Source organism: Heterodontus francisci, chromosome 18 (genome assembly GCF_036365525.1).
Source record: "Heterodontus francisci isolate sHetFra1 chromosome 18, sHetFra1.hap1, whole genome shotgun sequence".
NCBI classification, from domain to species: Eukaryota; Metazoa; Chordata; class Chondrichthyes; order Heterodontiformes; family Heterodontidae; genus Heterodontus; species Heterodontus francisci.
In genome coordinates, this window is record NC_090388.1 from 89,583,442 (window position 1) to 89,603,677 (window position 20,236).

General features: G+C 50.0%; 1 protein-coding gene across 8 annotated transcripts in view; it reads left to right on the forward strand.

The window, feature by feature from the left end:
- ccdc77 (coiled-coil domain containing 77) overlaps positions 1–20,236 on the forward strand; it is a 204,209-nt gene that overhangs the window by 59,117 nt on the left and 124,856 nt on the right. For all 8 annotated transcript variants that reach the window (XR_010976902.1, XR_010976903.1, XM_068051115.1 and 5 more), the window contains exons 5-6: positions 3,587–3,647; positions 4,456–4,547. Coding sequence is in view for 6 of the 8 variants with exons in the window: in XM_068051115.1 (XP_067907216.1) it covers positions 3,587–3,647; positions 4,456–4,547 (153 nt within the window). In the remaining 2 variants the exon portion in view is untranslated. The remainder of the gene's footprint in view (positions 1–3,586; positions 3,648–4,455; positions 4,548–20,236) is intronic.

Here is a 20,236-nt window from a genome sequence, read left to right on the forward strand (position 1 = left end):
GTTCGCCACCGACTTTTATGTCGGTGACCAGCTTCCGTCCGCCCAACGTAAAATCCAGCCCATGTTCTCAGCCTCGGAGCAAAACTGCCTTCTGTCTTCCAACACTTTCTCCAATTTAACACTCAGTTCAAACTTTGCAACAGCCAGTCATGTGACTAAACTGGTCTGACCACGTCTGTTCTGTGTATTGGGAGCAGAGGATACCCTTTGTTCCAACACTGTCTGCGAGTATGCAAAAATGTCTTTCAGGCCAAGGGCCTGCAACCCCTTCTAGTAGGCCTTCTCTTCTTCCCAGCAGCAATTTGAAATTTACTGTCCATGTGGTGGAATTAATATGCCTTATTCTTGGCAGGTGGGGACCTGCATGACACTACATTAAAAGGTATGATGGTAGACAGGCAGTGGCAAGCATTTAAAGAATTAATGTGGTTGACAAATTTACATTCCTTTGAGGCACAAAAACCCCACAGGAAAGGTTATCAAAACCATGGCTAACAAGAGAAGTTAAAGATCGTAATAGATCAAAGGAAGAGGTGTGTAAAGTTGCCAAAAAAAAGTAGTCAGCCTCAGGATTGGGAGCATTTTAGAATTCAGCAAAGGAGGACCAAGAAACTAATAAAGCAAGAGAAAATAGAACATGAAAGTTAACTAGTGAGAAACATAAAACAGACTGTAAAAACTTCTATAGGTAAAGGACAAGATTAGCAAAGACAAATGTGGGCCCATTACAGGCAGAGACATGATTTTATTATTTATTTATTTCATAGTCTAAGGATACAGGGTAAACCTTTCAGGACTGAGATGAGGAGAAATTTCTTCACCCAGAGAGTGGTGAGCCTGTGGAATTCGCTACCACAGAAAGCAGTTGAGGCCAAAACATTGTATGTTTTCAAGAAGGAGTTAGGTATAGCTCTTGGGGTGAAAGGGATCAAAGGATATGGGGGGAAAGCGGGAACAGGTTACTGAGTTGGATGATCAGCCATGATCATAATGAATGGCGGCGTAGGCTCGAAGGGCCGAATGGCCTACTCCTATTTTCTATGTTTCTATTATGGGGAATAAGAAAATAGCAGAGAAACTAAACTTTGTGAGTGTCTTCACTGATCCAAAAATCTCCCAGAAATACGAAAAAACCAAGGGACTAATGAGAATCAGGAACTGAAAGAAATTAGTATTAATAACTGGAGAAATTAATGGGACTGAAAGTTGATAAATCCCCTGGATCTAATGATCTACATTCCAGAGTGTTGAAAGAGGTGGTTGTAGAGATAGTGGATGCATTGGTGATCATCTTCCAAAATTCTATAGATTCTGGAACGGTTCCTGAAGATTGGAATGTAACAAATGTAACCCCACTATTTAAGAAGGGAGGGAGAGAGAAAACGGGGAACTACAGGCCAGTTAGCGTGACATCAGTAGTAGGCAAAATGCTAGAATCTATTGCAAAGGATGTTATAACTGGATACTTAGAAAATAATGGTAGGACTGGGCAGAGTCAACATGGATTTATGAAAGGGAAATCGTGTTTGACAAACATGGAGTTACGTACATGGAGTACGTAACTAGAAGAATAGATAAAGGGGAACCAGTGGATGTGGTTTATTTGGATTTTCAGAAAGCTTTCGTAAGACCCCACACAGGAGGTTAGTAAGCAAAATTAGAGCACATGGGATTGAGAATTGGTTAACGGACAGAAAACAGAACAGGAATAAGCGGGTCATTTTCAGGTTGGCAGGCTGTGACTAGTGGGGTGTCGCAAGGATCATGTTTCGGCCCCAGCTATTCACAATCTATATCGATGATTTGGATGTGAGGACAAAATGTAATATTTCCAAGTTTGCTGATGACACTAAACTAGGTGGGAATATGAGTTGTGAGGAGGATGCAAAGAGGCTTCAAGAGGATTTAGACAAGCTGTGTGAGTGGCCAAGAACATGGCAGATGGAATATGATGTGGAAAAATGTGAAGTTTATCCACTTTGGTAGGAAAAACAGAAATGCTTAAATTTATTTATTACTTAAATGGTGAGAGTTTGGGAAGTTTTGATGTCCAAAGGGACCTGGGTGTCCTGGTTCATAAGTCACTGAGAGCTGACATGCAGGTGCAGCAAGCAGTTAGGAAGGGAAATGGTATGTTGGCCTTAATTGCAAGAAGATTTTGAGTACAGGAGTAAAGAAATCTTGATGCAATTGTATAGAGCCTTGATGAGACCGCACCTGGAGTATTGTGTGCAATTTTGTTCTCCTTACCTAAGGAAGGATATACTTGTCATAGAGGGAGCACAGCAAGGGTTCACCAGACTGATTCCTGGGATGGCGGGACTGTCCTTTGAGGAAAGATTAAGGAGGCTGAGCCTGTATTCTCTGGAGTTTAGAAGAATGAGAGATGATCTCATTGAAGCATATAAAACTGTTACAGGGCTCGACAAGGTTGATGCAGGAAGGATGTTTCCCCTGGTTGGGGAGGTCTAGAAACAGAGGACGCAGTCTCAGAATAAGAGATAGGCCATTTAGGACTCAGATGAGGAATTTCTTCACTCAGACGGTGGTGAATCTGTGGAATTCTCTGCCCCAGAGGACGGTGGAGGCTCAGTCATTGAGTATGTTCAAGATAGAGATCGATAGATTTCTAGATAGTAAAGCTATCAAGGGAGATGGGATAGTGCACGAAAATGGCATTGAGGTGGAAGATCAGCCCTGATCCAGTTGAATGATAGAACAGGCTCGAGGGGCCGAATGGCCTACTCCTGTTTCCTATGTTCCTGTGAACAGCAGAGACGTTCTGTTAAGTTTGCATAGAACCTTGGTTAAACCTTATTTAAAGTTCTTGTCCCCATAATTGTAAAAAGGGTATAGAGGCACTGCAGAAAGTACAAAAACAATGATTCGAATGATACCAGAACTGTGAGGTTATACCTATTGGGAAACATTGAATAGGCTGGGGCTCTTTTCTTGAAGAAAAGGAAAACTGAGGGGTGACTCGATAGCTGCCTTTAAGATGATGAAAGGGTTTCATCAGGTAGATGGAGATGTTTCCACTTGGGAGACCAAACCTAGGGCCATAAACGAAAAACAAGTCACTAATAAATCCAATTAAAGAATTTAGGTGAAACTTCTTGACCCAGAGTTATGTTAGAATGTGGAACTCACTACCAGAAAGAGTTGTTGAGGCGACTAGCATGAATGCATTTAAGGGGAAGCTACATGAGGGAGAAAGGAATAGGTGGCTATGTTAATTGGGTTAGTGAGGAAGGGTGGGAGGAGGCTGATGTGGAGCATTAACACTGGCATGGACCTGTTAGACTGATTAGTGTCTGTGCTGGAAATACTGTGTAATACCTTCATCAATCAAAGAACTTAAATAGGTCTGTTCTGGCTTTCCCTTATTAACACATTTTCTCCAAGTGAGAATTAATTTTGTTCATGACAGTGCTCTAGGAGTTTTCCCTCCAGTGACTTTGCATCGATTGGCCTGTAGTTACCCGCATCTCTCCTTTTTGAACAAGGTTGTAATATTTGCAGTCCTCCAGTTGTCTGGTATCACTCCCATATCCAAGGAGTAACTTTGTTTAAATTTCTTTCTCAGGTCACTGTTTCCCAGCTTACTGTGCAGCATGGATGCACTGAAATTAAATCTTCGAGGAACGGTAAATGTTAATCCTTAATGCCAGCCAAGCTGTCAGTTAGAGCAAAGGTGTTAGTAGAAGCAGACTAATACTGCAAATGAAATTGAAGTTGAAGACCAAAGCAGAATTTTCATTGTATAATAGTTCTAACAGCCCATTATAGCAGTGAATGTTTGATCTGCATTTAAACTTCTTATACATGCAGCCAGCAGTGCTCCAGGCTCTGCCAGAGTCAGCAAGAGTTTCAGACTCATTAAAGCGCACATGATGATGCACCACCAGCTCCTGATGGGCTTTAGGGAATGAATCCAGATGCTGTTCCTGGAGCTGCAGTGGCATAGAATTGGTGTTGAGGTGGGGTGGGAGGGGCGTGATAGTCCGAGTGGGGTGGAGAGTGAGCAGGGTCGACTGGGGGGAGGGGAATGCATAGAGATCCAAAGGCTCATGAGGCAGGGACAGAAAAAAGGACATTTCTTAGAACTACAGAACTCTGGTGGGTTCGCGGGTGTGGGGAAGGGGCAAGAGAAGCTGGAATATCCTGGAGAATTCTGCATCTGAAAATGTCAGTCGGTAAGCTGGTAGTCTGGGTCATTTGCAAACACCTGCCTTTTTAGATCAGATAACTAAAGGGTCAATTTAACAGCTATCTGTCCTTCTGATTTCCACAGATTGATGTGTAGATTCATTGAAACAATTCCAGAGATTGATTAAAATACTCCTGCAATTCAACAAACCTCATTCTATCATTATTAATGCTTATTGTATTGTACTACAGTTATGCTTTATTACTGTAACACTTTTTGTATTTAATTTATTTGTCTTCAAAAAGGTCAGAAAAAAACAGCATCAAAAGTGACCAGAGCTGTTAGTCCAACTATCCCAGAAAACTACCAGAGAGATAATCAGACTCTACTACTGCAGGTATGTATAGTCTTTCCACAGTGTGACCCAGTCTCTGCTACCATAGGTACATACAGTGCCCTGACAACAAGGTCCAGACTCATCTACTGTAGGTATATGCGATGCTCTTGTAGTGTAATCCAGACTCTGTTACTGTAAGCACGTTCAGAACTCTGTGTTCCAGACTGCTGCAGCCGGTGTGTGTGATGTGACACAGACTCTGCTGCATTAGGTATGTACAGTCCCTTTGCAATGTGACACAGACCCTGGTGCTGTAGGTATGCACAGTCCCTTGCAGTGTGACACAGACCCTGGTGCTGCAGATAGGTACGGTCCCTTTGCAGTGTGACACAGACCCTGGTGCTGTAGGTATGTACAGTCCCTTGCAGTGTGACACAGACCCTGGTGCTGCAGATAGGTACGGTCCCTTTGCAGTGTGACACAGACCCTGGTGCTGTCAGTATGCACAGTCCCTTTGCAGTGTGACACAGACCCTGGTGCTGTAGGTATGTACAGTCCCTTTGCAGTGTGACACAGACCCTGGTGCTGTCGGAATGTACAGTCCCTTGGCAGTGTGACACAGACCCTGGTGCTGTCGGAATGTACAGTCCCTTTGCAGTGTGACACAGACCCTGGTGCTGTCGGTCTGTACAGTCCCTTTGCAGTGTGACACAGACCCTGGTGCTGTCGGTATGTACAGTCCCTTTGCAGTGTGACACAGACCCTGGTGCTGCAGATAGGTACGGTCCCTTTGCAATGTGACACAGACCCTGGTGCTGTCGGTATGTACAGTCCCTTTGCAGTGTGACACAGACCGTGGTGCTGTCGGTATGTACAGTCCTTTTGCAGTGTGACACAGATCCTGGTGCTGTAAGTATGTACAGTCCCTTTGCAGTGTGACACAGATCCTGGTCCTTCAGCTATGTACAGTCCCTTTGCAGTGTGACACAGACCCTGGTCCTTCAGCTATGTACAGTCCCTTTGCAGTGTGACACAGACCGTGGTGCTGTAGGTATGTACAGTTCCTTTGCAGTGTGACACAGACCCTGGTGCTGTCGGTATGGACAGTCCCTTTGCAGTGTGACACAGACCCTGGTGCTGTCGGTATGGACAGTTCCTTTGCAGTGTGACACAGACCCTGGTGCTGTCGGTATGGACAGTCCCTTTGCAGTGTGACACAGACCCTGGTGCTGTAGGTATGTACAGTTCCTTTGCAGTGTGACACAGACCCTGGTGCTGTCGGTATGGACAGTCCCTTTGCAGTGTGACACAGACCCTGGTCCTTCAGCTATGTACAGTCCCTTTGCAGTGTGACACAGACCGTGGTGCTGTCGGTATGTACAGTCCCTTTGCAGTGTGACACAGACCGTGGTGCTGTCGGTATGTACAGTCCCTTGGCAGTGTGACACAGATCCTGGTTCTGTTGGTATGTACAGTCCCTTTGCAGTGTGACACAGACCCTGGTGCTGTAGGTATGTACAGTCCCTTTGCAGTGTGGCACAGACCCTGGTGCTGTCAGTATGTACAGTCCCTTTGCAGTGTGACACAGACCCTGGTGCTGTCAGTATGTACAGTCCCTTTGCAGTGTGACACAGACCCTGGTGCTGTCAGTATGTACAGTCCCTTTGCAGTGTGACACAGACCCTGGTGCTGTCAGAATGTACAGTCCCTTTGCAGTGTGACAGACCGTGGTGCTGTCAGTATGTACAGTCCCTTTGCAGTGTGACACAGACCCTGGTGCTGTCAGTATGTACAGTCCCTTTGCAGTGTGACAGACCCTGGTCCTTAAGCTATGTACAGTCCCTTTGCAGTGTGACACAGACGGTGGTGCTGTAGGTATGCACAGTCCCTTTGCAGTGTGACACAGACCCTGGTCCTTCAGCAATGTACAGTCCCTTTGCAGTGTGACACAGACCCTGGTGCTGTCAGTATGTACAGTCCCTTTGCAGTGTGACACAGAGCCTGGTCCTTCATCTATGTACAGTCCCTTTGCAGTGTGACACAGACCCTGGTGCTGTCGGTCTGTACAGTCCCTTGGCAGTGTGACACAGACCCTGGTGCTGTAGGTATGTACAGTCACTTGGCAGTGTGACACAGACCCTGGTGCTGTAGGTATGTACAGTCCCTTTGCATGTGACACAGACACTGGTGCTGTCGGTATGGACAGTCCCTTTGCATCGTGACACAGACCCTGGTCCTTCAGCTATGTACAGTCCCTTTGCAGTGTGACACAGACCGTGGTGCTGTCGGTCTGTACAGTCCCTTTGCAGTGTGACACAGACCGTGGTGCTGTCAGTATGTACAGTCCCTTTGCAGTGTGACACTGACACTGGTCCTTCAGCTATGTACAGTCCCTTTGCAGTGTGACACAGACACTGGTCCTTCAGCTATGTACAGTCCCTTTGCAGTGTGACACAGACCCTGGTGCTGTCGGTATGTACAGTCCCTTTGCAGTGTGACACAGACCCTGGTGCTGTCAGTATGTACAGTCCCTTTGCAGTGTGACACAGACCCTGGTGCTGTCAGTATGTACAGTCCCTTTGCAGTGTGACACAGACCCTGGTGCTGTCAGTATGTACAGTCCCTTTGCAGTGTGACACAAACCCTGGTGCTGTCGGTCTGTACAGTTCCTTTGCAGTGTGACACAGACACTGGTGCTGTCAGTATGTACAGTCCCTTTGCAGTGTGACACAGACAGTGGTGCTGTAGGTATGTACAGTCCCTTTGCAGTGTGACACAGACCCTGGTGCTGTCAGTATGTACAGTCCCTTTGCAGTGTGACACAGACCCTGGTGCTGTCAGTATGTACAGTCCCTTTGCAGTGTGACACAGACCCTGGTGCTGTCAGTATGTACAGTCCCGTTGCAGTGTGACACAGACCCTGGTGCTGTCAGTATGTACAGTCCCTTGGCAGTGTGACACAGACCCTGGTGCTGTCAGTATGTACAGTCCCTTTGCAGTGTGACGCAGAGCGTGGTGCTGTCGGTATGTACAGTCCCTTTGCAGTGTGACACAGACCCTGGTCCTTCAGCTCTGTACAGTCCCTTTGCAGTGTGACACAGACCCTGGTCCTTCAGCTCTGTACAGTCCCTTTGCAGTGCGACACAGACCCTGGTGCTGTCGGTATGTACAGTCCCTTGGCAGTGTGACACAGACCTTGGTGCTGTCAGTATGTACAGTCCCTTTGCATTGTGACACAGACCCTGGTCCTTCAGCTATGTACAGTCCCTTTGCAGTGTGACACAGACCCTGGTGCTGTAGGTATGTACAGTCCCTTTGCAGTGTGACACAGACCGTGGTGCTGTCGGTATGTACAGTCCCTTTGCAGTGTGACACAGACCGTGGTGCTGTAGGTATGTACAGTCCCTTTGCAGTGTGACACAGACCCTGGTCCTTAAGCTATGTACAGTCCCTTTGCAGTGTGACACAGACCCTGGTGCTGTAGGTATGTACAGTCCCTTTGCAGTGTGACACAGACCGTGGTGCTGTCGGTATGTACAGTCCCTTGGCAGTGTGACACAGACCTTGGTGCTGTCAGTATGTACAGTCCCTTTGCATTGTGACACAGACCCTGGTCCTTCAGCTATGTACAGTTCCTTTGCAGTGTGACACAGACCCTGGTGCTGTAGGTATGTACAGTCCCTTTGCAGTGTGACACAGACCGTGGTGCTGTCGGTATGTACAGTCCCTTTGCAGTGTGACACAGACCGTGGTGCTGTCAGTATGTACAGTCCCTTTGCAGTGTGACACAGACCCTGGTGCTGTCAGTATGTACAGTCCCTTTGCAGTGTGACACAGACCGTGGTGCTGTAGGTATGTACAGTCCCTTTGCAGTGTGACACAGACCCTGGTGCTGTAGGTATGTACAGTCCCTTTGCAGTGTGACACAGACCTTGGTGCTGTAGGTATTTATAGATCCTTTGCAGTGTGACACAGAATCTGGTGTTCTAGATATTAATAGATCCTTTGCAGTGTGACACAGACCCTGGTGCTGTAGGTATTTATAGATCCTTTGCAGTGTGACACAGAATCTGGTGTTCTAGATATTTATAGATCCTTTGCAGTGTGACACAGACCCTGGTGCTGTAAGTATGTACAGTCCCTTTGCAGTGTGACACAGACCCTGGTGCTGTAAGTATGTACAGTCCCTTTGCAGTGTGACACAGACCCTAGTGCTGTAGGTATGTACAGTCCCTTTGCAGTGTGACACAGACCCTGGTGCTGTAGGTATGTACAGTCCCTTTGCAGTGTGACACAGACCCTGGTGCTGTAGGTATGTACAGTCCCTTTGCAGTGTGACACAGACCCTGGTGCTGTAGGTATGGACAGTCCCTTTGCAGTGTGACACAGACCCTGGTCTTTAAGCTATGTACAGTCCCTTTGCACTGTGACAGAGACAGTGGTGCTGTAGGTATGTACAGTCCCTTTGCAGTGTGACACAGACCCTGGTCCTTCAGCTATGTGCAGTCCCTTTGCAGTGTGACACAGACCCTGGTGCTGTCAGTATGTACAGTCCCTTTGCAGTGTGACACAGACCCTGGTCCTTCATCTATGTACAGTCCCTTTGCAGTGTGACACAGAGCCTGGTCCTTCATCTATGTACAGTCCCTTTGCAGTGTGACACAGACCCTGGTCCTTCATCTATGTACAGTCCCTTTGCAGTGTGACACAGACCCTGGTGCTGTAGGTATGTGCAGTCCCTTTGCAGTGTGGCACAGACCGTGGTGCTGTCGGTCTGTAAAGTCCCTTGGCAGTGTGACACAGACGCTGGTGCTGTAGGTATGTACAGTCCCTTTGCATGTGACACAGACAGTGGTGCTGTCGGTATGGACAGTCCCTTTGCATTGTGACACAGACCCTGGTCCTTCAGCTATGTACAGGCCCTTTGCAGTGTGACACAGACCGTGGTGCTGTCGGTATGTCCAGTCCTTTTGTCGTGTGACACAGACCGTGGTCCTTCAGCTCTGTACAGTCCCTTTGCAGTGTGACACAGACCCTGGTGCTGTAGGTATGTGCAGTCCCTTTGCAGTGTGACACAGACCCTGGTGCTGTAGGTATGTACAGTCCCTTTGCAGTGTGACACAGACCCTGGTCCTTCAGCTATGTACAGTCCCTTTGCAGTGTGACACAGACCCTGGTGCTGTAGGTATGTACAGTCCCTTTGCAGTGTGACACACACCGTGGTGCTGTCGGTATGTACAGTCCCTTTGCAGTGTGACACAGACACTGGTGCTGTCAGTATGTACAGTCCCTTTGCAGTGTGACACAGATCCTGGTGCTGTAGGTATGTACAGTCCCTTTGCAGTGTGACACAGACCCTGGTGCTGTCGGTATGTACAGTCCCTTTGCAGTGTGACACAGACCCTGGTGCTGTCAGTACGTACAGTCCCTTTGCAGTGTGACACAGACCCTGGTGCTGTCAGTACGTACAGTCCCTTTGCAGTGTGACACAGACCGTGGTGCTGTCAGTATGTACAGTCCCTTTGCAGTGTGACACAGACCGTGGTGCTGTCGGTATATACAGTCCCTTTGCAGTGTGACACAGACCCTGGTGCTGTCAGTATGTACAGTCCCTTTGCAGTGTGACACAGACCGTGGTGCTGTCGGTATATACAGTCCCTTTGCAGTGTGACACAGACCCTGGTCCTTCAGCTATGTACAGTCCCTTTGCAGTGTGACACAGACCCTGGTCCTTCAGCTCTGTACAGTCCCTTTGCAGTGTGACACAGACCCTGGTGCTGTCGGTATGTACAGTCCCTTTGCAGTGTGACACAGACCGTGGTGCTGTCGGTATGTACAGTCCCTTTGCAGTGTGACACAGACCCTGGTGCTGTCGGTATGTACAGTCCCTTTGCAGTGTGACACAGACCCTGGTGCTGTCGGTATGTACAGTCCCTTTGCAGTGTGACACAGACCCTGGTGCTGTCGGTATGTACAGTCCCTTTGCAGTGTGACACAGACCCTGGTGCTGTCGGTATGTACAGTCCCTTTGCAGTGTGACACAGACCCTGGTGCTGTCGGTATGTACAGTCCCTTTGCAGTGTGACACAGACCCTGGTGCTGTAGGTATGTACAGTCACTTTGCAGTGTGACACAGACCCTGGTGCTGTCGGTATGTACAGTCCCTTTGCAGTGTGACACAGACCGTGGTGCTGTCGGTATGGACAGTCCCTTTGCATTGTGACACAGACCCTGGTCCTTCAGCTATGTACAGTCCCTTTGCAGTGTGACACAGACCCTGGTGCTGTCGGTATGTACAGTCCCTTTGCAGTGTGACACAGATCCTGGTGCTGTAGGTATGTACAGTCCCTTTGCAGTGGTGCACAGACCCTGGTGCTGTCAGTGTGTACAGTCCCTTGGCAGTGTGACACAGACCCTGGTGCTGTAGGTATGTACAGTCCCTTTGCAGTGTGACACAGAGCCTGGTCCTTCATCTATGTACAGTCCCTTTGCAGTGTGACACAGAGCCTGGTCCTTCATCTATGTACAGTCCCTTTGCAGTGTGACACTGACCGTGGTGCTGTCGGTATGTCCAGTCCTTTTGTCGTGTGACACAGACCCTGGTCCTTCAGCTATGTGCAGTCCCTTTGCAGTGTGACACAGACCCTGGTGCTGTCAGTATGTACAGTCCCTTTGCAGTGTGACACAGAGCCTGGTCCTTCATCTATGTACAGTCCCTTTGCAGTGTGACACAGAGCCTGGTCCTTCATCTATGTACAGTCCCTTTGCAGTGTGACACTGACCGTGGTGCTGTCGGTATGTACAGTCCCTTTGCAGTGTGACACAGACCCTGGTGCTGTAGGTATGTACAGTCCCTTTGCAGTGTGACACAGACCCTGGTGCTGTCAGTATGTACAGTCCCTGTGCAGTGTGACACAGACCGTGGTGCTGTCGGTATGTACAGTCCCTTTGCAGTGTGACACAGACCCTGGTCCTTCAGCTATGTACAGTCCCTTTGCAGTGTGACACAGACCCTGGTCCTTCAGCTCTGTACAGTCCCTTTGCAGTGTGACACAGACCCTGGTGCTGTCGGTATGTACAGTCCCTTTGCAGTGTGACACAGACCGTGGTGCTGTCGGTATGTACAGTCCCTTTGCAGTGTGACACAGACCCTGGTGCTGTCGGTATGTACAGTCCCTTTGCAGTGTGACACAGACCCTGGTGCTGTCGGTATGTACAGTCCCTTTGCAGTGTGACACAGACCCTGGTGCTGTAGGTATGTACAGTCACTTTGCAGTGTGACACAGACCCTGGTGCTGTCGGTATGTAATGTCCCTTTGCAGTGTGACACAGACCGTGGTGCTGTCGGTATGGACAGTCCCTTTGCATTGTGACACAGACCCTGGTCCTTCAGCTATGTACAGTCCCTTTGCAGTGTGACACAGACCCTGGTGCTGTCGGTATGTACAGTCCCTTTGCAGTGTGACACAGATCCTGGTGCTGTAGGTATGTACAGTCCCTTTGCAGTGTTAGACAGACCCTGGTGCTGTCAGTGTGTACAGTCCCTTGGCAGTGTGACACAGACCCTGGTGTTGTAGGTATGTACAGTCCCTTTGCAGTGTGACACAGACCCTGGTCTTTAAGCTATGTACAGTCCCTTTGCACTGTGACACAGACCCTGGTGCTGTCAGTATGTACAGTCCCTTTGCAGTGTGACACAGACCCTGGTCCTTCAGCTATGTACAGTCCCTTTGCAGTGTGACACAGACCCTGGTGCTGTAGGTATGTACAGTCCCTTTGCAGTGTGACACAGACCGTGGTGCTGTCGGTATGTACAGTCCCTTTGCAGTGTGACAGACACTGGTGCTGTCAATATGTACAGTCCCTTTGCAGTGTGACACAGATCCTGGTGCTGTAGGTATGTACAGTCCCTTTGCAGTGTGACACAGACCCTGGTGCTGTAGGTATGTACAGTCCCTTTGCAGTGTGACACAGACCCTGGTGCTGTCAGTACGTACAGTCCCTTTGCAGTGTGACACAGACCCTGGTGCTGTCAGTATGTACAGTCCCTTTGCAGTGTGACACAGACCGTGGTGCTGTCAGTATGTACAGTCCCTTTGCAGTGTGACACAGACCCTGGTGCTGTCAGTATGTACAGTCCCTGTGCAGTGTGACACAGACCCTGGTGCTGTCAGTATGTACAGTCCCTGTGCAGTGTGACACAGACCGTGGTGCTGTCGGTATGTACAGTCCCTTTGCAGTGTGACACAGACCCTGGTCCTTCAGCTATGTACAGTCCCTTTGCAGTGTGACACAGACCCTGGTCCTTCAGCTCTGTACAGTCCCTTTGCAGTGTGACACAGACCCTGGTGCTGTCGGTATGTACAGTCCCTTTGCAGTGTGACACAGACCGTGGTGCTGTCGGTATGTACAGTCCCTTTGCAGTGTGACACAGACCCTGGTGCTGTCAGTATGTACAGTCCCTTTGCAGTGTGACACAGACCCTGGTGCTGTCAGTATGTACAGTCCCTTTGCAGTGTGACACAGACCCTGGTGCTGTCAGTATGTACAGTCCCTTTGCAGTGTGACACAGACCCTGGTGCTGTCAGTATGTACAGTCCCTTTGCAGTGTGACACAGACCGTGGTGCTGTCAGTATGTACAGTCCCTTTGCAGTGTGACACAGACCCTGGTGCTGTCGGTATGTACAGTCCCTTTGCAGTGTGACACAGACCGTGGTGCTGTCGGTATGTACAGTCCCTTGGCAGTGTGACACAGACCCTGGTGCTGTCGGTATGTACAGTCCCTTGGCAGTGTGACACAGACCCTGGTGCTGTAGGTATGTACAGTCACTTTGCAGTGTGACACAGACCCTGGTGCTGTCGGTATGTACAGTCCCTTTGCAGTGTGACACAGACCGTGGTGCTGTCGGTATGGACAGTCCCTTTGCATTGTGACACAGACCCTGGTCCTTCAGCTATGTACAGTCCCTTTGCAGTGTGACACAGACCCTGGTGCTGTCGGTATGTACAGTCCCTTTGCAGTGTGACACAGATCCTGGTGCTGTAGGTATGTACAGTCCCTTTGCAGTGTTGCACAGACCCTGGTGCTGTCAGTGTGTACAGTCCCTTGGCAGTGTGACACAGACCCTGGTGCTGTAGGTATGTACAGTCCCTTTGCAGTGTGACACAGAGCCTGGTCCTTCATCTATGTACAGTCCCTTTGCAGTGTGACACAGAGCCTGGTCCTTCATCTATGTACAGTCCCTTTGCAGTGTGACACTGACCGTGGTGCTGTCGGTATGTCCAGTCCTTTTGTCGTGTGACACAGACCCTGGTCCTTCAGCTATGTGCAGTCCCTTTGCAGTGTGACACAGACCCTGGTGCTGTCAGTATGTACAGTCCCTTTGCAGTGTGACACTGACCGTGGTGCTGTCGGTATGTACAGTCCCTTTGCAGTGTGACACAGACCCTGGTGCTGTAGGTATGTACAGTCCCTTTGCAGTGTGACACAGACCCTGGTGCTGTCAGTATGTACAGTCCCTGTGCAGTGTGACACAGACCGTGGTACTGTCGGTATGTACAGTCCCTTTGCAGTGTGACACAGACCCTGGTCCTTCAGCTATGTACAGTCCCTTTGCAGTGTGACACAGACCCTGGTCCTTCAGCTCTGTACAGTCCCTTTGCAGTGTGACACAGACCCTGGTGCTGTCGGTATGTACAGTCCCTTTGCAGTGTGGCACAGACCGTGGTGCTGTCGGTATGTACAGTCCCTTTGCAGTGTGACACAGACCCTGGTGCTGTCGGTATGTACAGTCCCTTTGCAGTGTGACACAGACCCTGGTGCTGTCGGTATGTACAGTCCCTTTGCAGTGTGACACAGACCCTGGTGCTGTAGGTATGTACAGTCACTTTGCAGTGTGACACAGACCCTGGTGCTGTCGGTATGTAATGTCCCTTTGCAGTGTGACACAGACCGTGGTGCTGTCGGTATGTACAGTCCCTTTGCATTGTGACACAGACCCTGGTCCTTCATCTATGTACAGTCCCTTTGCAGTGTGACACAGACCCTGGTGCTGTCGGTATGTACAGTCCCTTTGCAGTGTGACACAGACCCTGGTCCTTCAGCTCTGTACAGTCCCTTTGCAGTGCGACACAGACCCTGGTGCTGTCGGTATGTACAGTCCCTTTGCAGTGTGACACAGACCCTGGTGCTGTCGGTATGTACAGTCCCTTGGCAGTGTGACACAGACCTTGGTGCTGTCAGTATGTACAGTCCCTTTGCATTGTGACACAGACCCTGGTCCTTCAGCTATGTACAGTCCCTTTGCAGTGTGACACAGACCCTGGTGCTGTAGGTATGTACAGTCCCTTTGCAGTGTGACACAGACCGTGGTGCTGTCGGTATGTACAGTCCCTTTGCAGTGTGACACAGACCGTGGTGCTGTAGGTATGTACAGTCCCTTTGCAGTGTGACACAGACCCTGGTCCTTCAGCTATGTACAGTCCCTTTGCAGTGTGACACAGACCCTGGTGCTGTAGGTATGTACAGTCCCTTTGCAGTGTGACACAGACCGTGGTGCTGTCGGTATGTACAGTCCCTTGGCAGTGTGACACAGACCTTGGTGCTGTCAGTATGTACAGTCCCTTTGCATTGTGACACAGACCCTGGTCCTTCAGCTATGTACAGTCCCTTTGCAGTGTGACACAGACCCTGGTGCTGTAGGTATGTACAGTCCCTTTGCAGTGTGACACAGACCGTGGTGCTGTCGGTATGTACAGTCCCTTTGCAGTGTGACACAGACCGTGGTGCTGTCAGTATGTACAGTCCCTTTGCAGTGTGACACAGACCCTGGTGCTGTCAGTATGTACAGTCCCTTTGCAGTGTGACACAGACCGTGGTGCTGTAGGTATGTACAGTCCCTTTGCAGTGTGACACAGACCCTGGTGCTGTAGGTATGTACAGTCCCTTTGCAGTGTGACAAAGACCCTGGTGCTGTAGGTATGTACAGTCCCTTTGCAGTGTGACACAGACCTTGGTGCTGTAGGTATTTATAGATCCTTTGCAGTGTGACACAGAATCTGGTGTTCTAGATATTAATAGATCCTTTGCAGTGTGACACAGACCCTGGTGCTGTAGGTATTTATAGATCCTTTGCAGTGTGACACAGAATCTGGTGTTCTAGATATTTATAGATCCTTTGCAGTGTGACACAGACCCTGGTGCTGTAAGTATGTACAGTCCCTTTGCAGTGTGACACAGACCCTGGTGCTGTAAGTATGTACAGTCCCTTTGCAGTGTGACACAGACCCTAGTGCTGTAGGTATGTACAGTCCCTTTGCAGTGTGACACAGACCCTGGTGCTGTAGGTATGTACAGTCCCTTTGCAGTGTGACACAGACCCTGGTGCTGTAGGTATGTACAGTCCCTTTGCAGTGTGACACAGACCCTGGTGCTGTAGGTATGGACAGTCCCTTTGCAGTGTGACACAGACCCTGGTCTTTAAGCTATGTACAGTCCCTTTGCACTGTGACAGAGACAGTGGTGCTGTAGGTATGTACAGTCCCTTTGCAGTGTGACACAGACCCTGGTCCTTCAGCTATGTGCAGTCCCTTTGCAGTGTGACACAGACCCTGGTGCTGTCAGTATGTACAGTCCCTTTGCAGTGTGACACAGACCCTGGTCCTTCATCTATGTACAGTCCCTTTGCAGTGTGACACAGAGCCTGGTCCTTCATCTATGTACAGTCCCTTTGCAGTGTGACACAGAGACTGGTCCTTCATCTGTGTACAGTCCCTTTGCAGTGTGACACAGACCCTGGTGCTGTAGGTATGTGCAGTCCCTTGGCAGTGTGACACAGACCGTGGTGCTGTCGGTATGTCCAGTCCTTTTGTCGTGTGACACAGACCGTGGTCCTTCAGCTCTGTACAGTCCCTTTGCAGTGTGACACAGACCCTGGTGCTGTAGGTATGTGCAGTCCCTTTGCAGTGTGACACAGACCCTGGTGCTGTAGGTATGTACAGTCCCTTTGCAGTGTGACACAGACCCTGGTCCTTCAGCTATGTACAGTCCCTTTGCAGTGTGACACAGACCCTGGTGCTGTAGGTATGTACAGTCCCTTTGCAGTGTGACACACACCGTGGTGCTGTCGGTATGTACAGTCCCTTTGCAGTGTGACACAGACACTGGTGCTGTCAGTATGTACAGTCCCTTTGCAGTGTGACACAGATCCTGGTGCTGTAGGTATGTTCAGTCCCTTTGCAGTGTGACACAGACCCTGGTGCTGTCGGTATGTACAGTCCCTTTGCAGTGTGACACAGACCCTGGTGCTGTCAGTACGTACAGTCCCTTTGCAGTGTGACACAGACCCTGGTGCTGTCAGTACGTACAGTCCCTTTGCAGTGTGACACAGACCGTGGTGCTGTCAGTATGTACAGTCCCTTTGCAGTGTGACACAGACCCTGGTGCTGTCAGTATGTACAGTCCCTTTGCAGTGTGACACAGACCGTGGTGCTGTCGGTATATACAGTCCCTTTGCAGTGTGACACAGACCCTGGTCCTTCAGCTATGTACAGTCCCTTTGCAGTGTGACACAGACCCTGGTCCTTTAGCTCTGTACAGTCCCTTTGCAGTGTGACACAGACCCTGGTGCTGTCGGTATGTACAGTCCCTTTGCAGTGTGACACAGACCGTGGTGCTGTCGGTATGTACAGTCCCTTTGCAGTGTGACACAGACCCTGGTGCTGTCGGTATGTACAGTCCCTTTCCAGTGTGACACAGACCCTGGTGCTGTCGGTATGTACAGTCCCTTTGCAGTGTGACACAGACCCTGGTGCTGTCGGTATGTACAGTCCCTTTGCAGTGTGACACAGACCCTGGTGCTGTCGGTATGTACAGTCCCTTTGCAGTGTGACACAGACCCTGGTGCTGTCGGTATGTACAGTCCCTTTGCAGTGTGACACAGACCCTGGTGCTGTAGGTATGTACAGTCACTTTGCAGTGTGACACAGACCCTGGTCCTTCAGCTATGTACAGTCCCTTTGCAGTGTGACACAGACCCTGGTGCTGTCGGTATGTACAGTCCCTTTGCAGTGTGACACAGATCCTGGTGCTGTAGGTATGTACAGTCCCTTTGCAGTGTTGCACAGACCCTGGTGCTGTCAGTGTGTACAGTCCCTTGGCAGTGTGACACAGACCCTGGTGCTGTAGGTATGTACAGTCCCTTTGCAGTGTGACACAGAGCCTGGTCCTTCATCTATGTACAGTCCCTTTGCAGTGTGACACAGAGCCTGGTCCTTCATCTATGTACAGTCCCTTTGCAGTGTGACACTGACCGTGGTGCTGTCGGTATGTCCAGTCCTTTTGTCGTGTGACACAGACCCTGGTCCTTCAGCTATGTGCAGTCCCTTTGCAGTGTGACACAGACCCTGGTGCTGTCAGTATGTACAGTCCCTTTGCAGTGTGACACAGAGCCTGGTCCTTCATCTATGTACAGTCCCTTTGCAGTGTGACACAGAGCCTGGTCCTTCATCTATGTACAGTCCCTTTGCAGTGTGACACTGACCGTGGTGCTGTCGGTATGTCCAGTCACTTTGCAGTGTGACACAGACCCTGGTGCTGTAGGTATGTACAGTCCCTTTGCAGTGTGGCACAGACCGTGGTGCTGTCGGTCTGTACAGTCCCTTGGCAGAGTGACACAGACCCTGGTGCTGTAGGTATGTACAGTCCCTTTGCATGTGACACAGACACTGGTGCTGTCGGTATGGACAGTCCCTTTGCATTGTGACACAGACCCTGGTCCTTCAGCGATGTACAGTCCCTTTGCAGTGTGACACAGACCGTGGTGCTGTCGGTATGTCTAGTCCTTTTGTCGTGTGACACAGACCCTGGTCCTTCAGCTCTGTACAGTCCCTTTGCAGTGTGACACAGACCCTGGTGCTGTAGGTATGTGCAGTCCCTTTGCAGTGTGACACAGACCGTGGTGCTGTAGGTATGTACAGTCCCTTTGCCGTGTGACACAGACACTGGTGCTGTCAGTATGTACAGTCCCTTTGCAGTGTGACACAGACCCTGGTGCTGTAGGTATGTGCAGTCCCTTTGCAGTGTGACACAGACCCTGGTGCTGTAGGTATGTACAGTCCCTTTGCAGTGTGACACAGACCCTGGTCCTTCAGCTATGTACAGTCCCTTTGCAGTGTGACACAGACCCTGGTGCTGTAGGTATGTACAGTCCCTTTGCAGTGTGACACAGACCGTGGTGCTGTCGGTATGTACAGTCCCTTTGCAGTGTGACAGACACTGGTGCTGTCAGTATGTACAGTCCCTTTGCAGTGTGACACAGATCCTAGTGCTGTAGGTATGTACAGTCCCTTTGCAGTGTGACACAGACCCTGGTGCTGTCAGTACGTACAGTCCCTTTGCAGTGTGACACAGACCCTGGTGCTGTCAGTATGTACAGTCCCTTTGCAGTGTGACACAGACCCTGGTGCTGTCAGTATGTACAGTCCCTTTGCAGTGTGACACAGACCGTGGTGCTGTCAGTATGTACAGTCCCTTTGCAGTGTGACACAGACCCTGGTGCTGTCAGTATGTACAGTCCCTTTGCAGTGTGACACAGACCCTGGTGCTGTCAGTATGTACAGTCCCTTTGCAGTGTGACACAGACCCTGGTGCTGTCAGTATGTACAGTCCCTGTGCAGTGTGACACAGACCGTGGTGCTGTCGGTATGTACAGTCCCTTTGCAGTGTGACACAGACCCTGGTCCTTCAGCTATGTACAGTCCCTTTGCAGTGTGACACAGACCCTGGTGCTGTCGGTATGTACAGTCCCTTTGCAGTGTGACACAGACCGTGGTGCTGTCGGTATGTACAGTCCCTTTGCAGTGTGACACAGACCCTGGTGCTGTCGGTATGTACAGTCCCTTTGCAGTGTGACACAGACCCTGGTGCTGTCGGTATGTACAGTCCCTTTGCAGTGTGACACAGACCCTGGTGCTGTAGGTATGTACAGTCACTTTGCAGTGTGACACAGACCCTGGTGCTGTCGGTATGTAATGTCCCTTTGCAGTGTGACACAGACCGTGGTGCTGTCGGTATGGACAGTCCCTTTGCATTGTGACACAGACCCTGGTCCTTCAGCTATGTACAGTCCCTTTGCAGTGTGACACAGACCCTGGTGCTGTCGGTATGTACAGTCCCTTTGCAGTGTGACACAGATCCTGGTGCTGTAGGTATGTACAGTCCCTTTGCAGTGTGACACAGACCCTGGTCTTTAAGCTATGTACAGTCCCTTTGCACTGTGACAGAGACAGTGGTGTTGTAGGTATGTACAGTCCCTTTGCAGTGTGACACAGACCCTGGTGCTGTCAGTATGTACAGTCCCTTTGCAGTGTGACACAGAGCCTGGTCCTTCATCTATGTACAGTCCCTTTGCAGTGTGACACAGAGCCTGGTCCTTCATCTATGTACAGTCCCTTTGCAGTGTGACACTGACCGTGGTGCTGTCGGTATGTCCAGTCACTTTGCAGTGTGACACAGACCCTGGTGCTGTAGGTATGTACAGTCCCTTTGCAGTGTGGCACAGACCGTGGTGCTGTCGGTCTGTACAGTCCCTTGGCAGAGTGACACAGACCCTGGTGCTGTAGGTATGTACAGTCCCTTTGCATGTGACACAGACACTGGTGCTGTCGGTATGGACAGTCCCTTTGCATTGTGACACAGACCCTGGTCCTTCAGCGATGTACAGTCCCTTTGCAGTGTGACACAGACCGT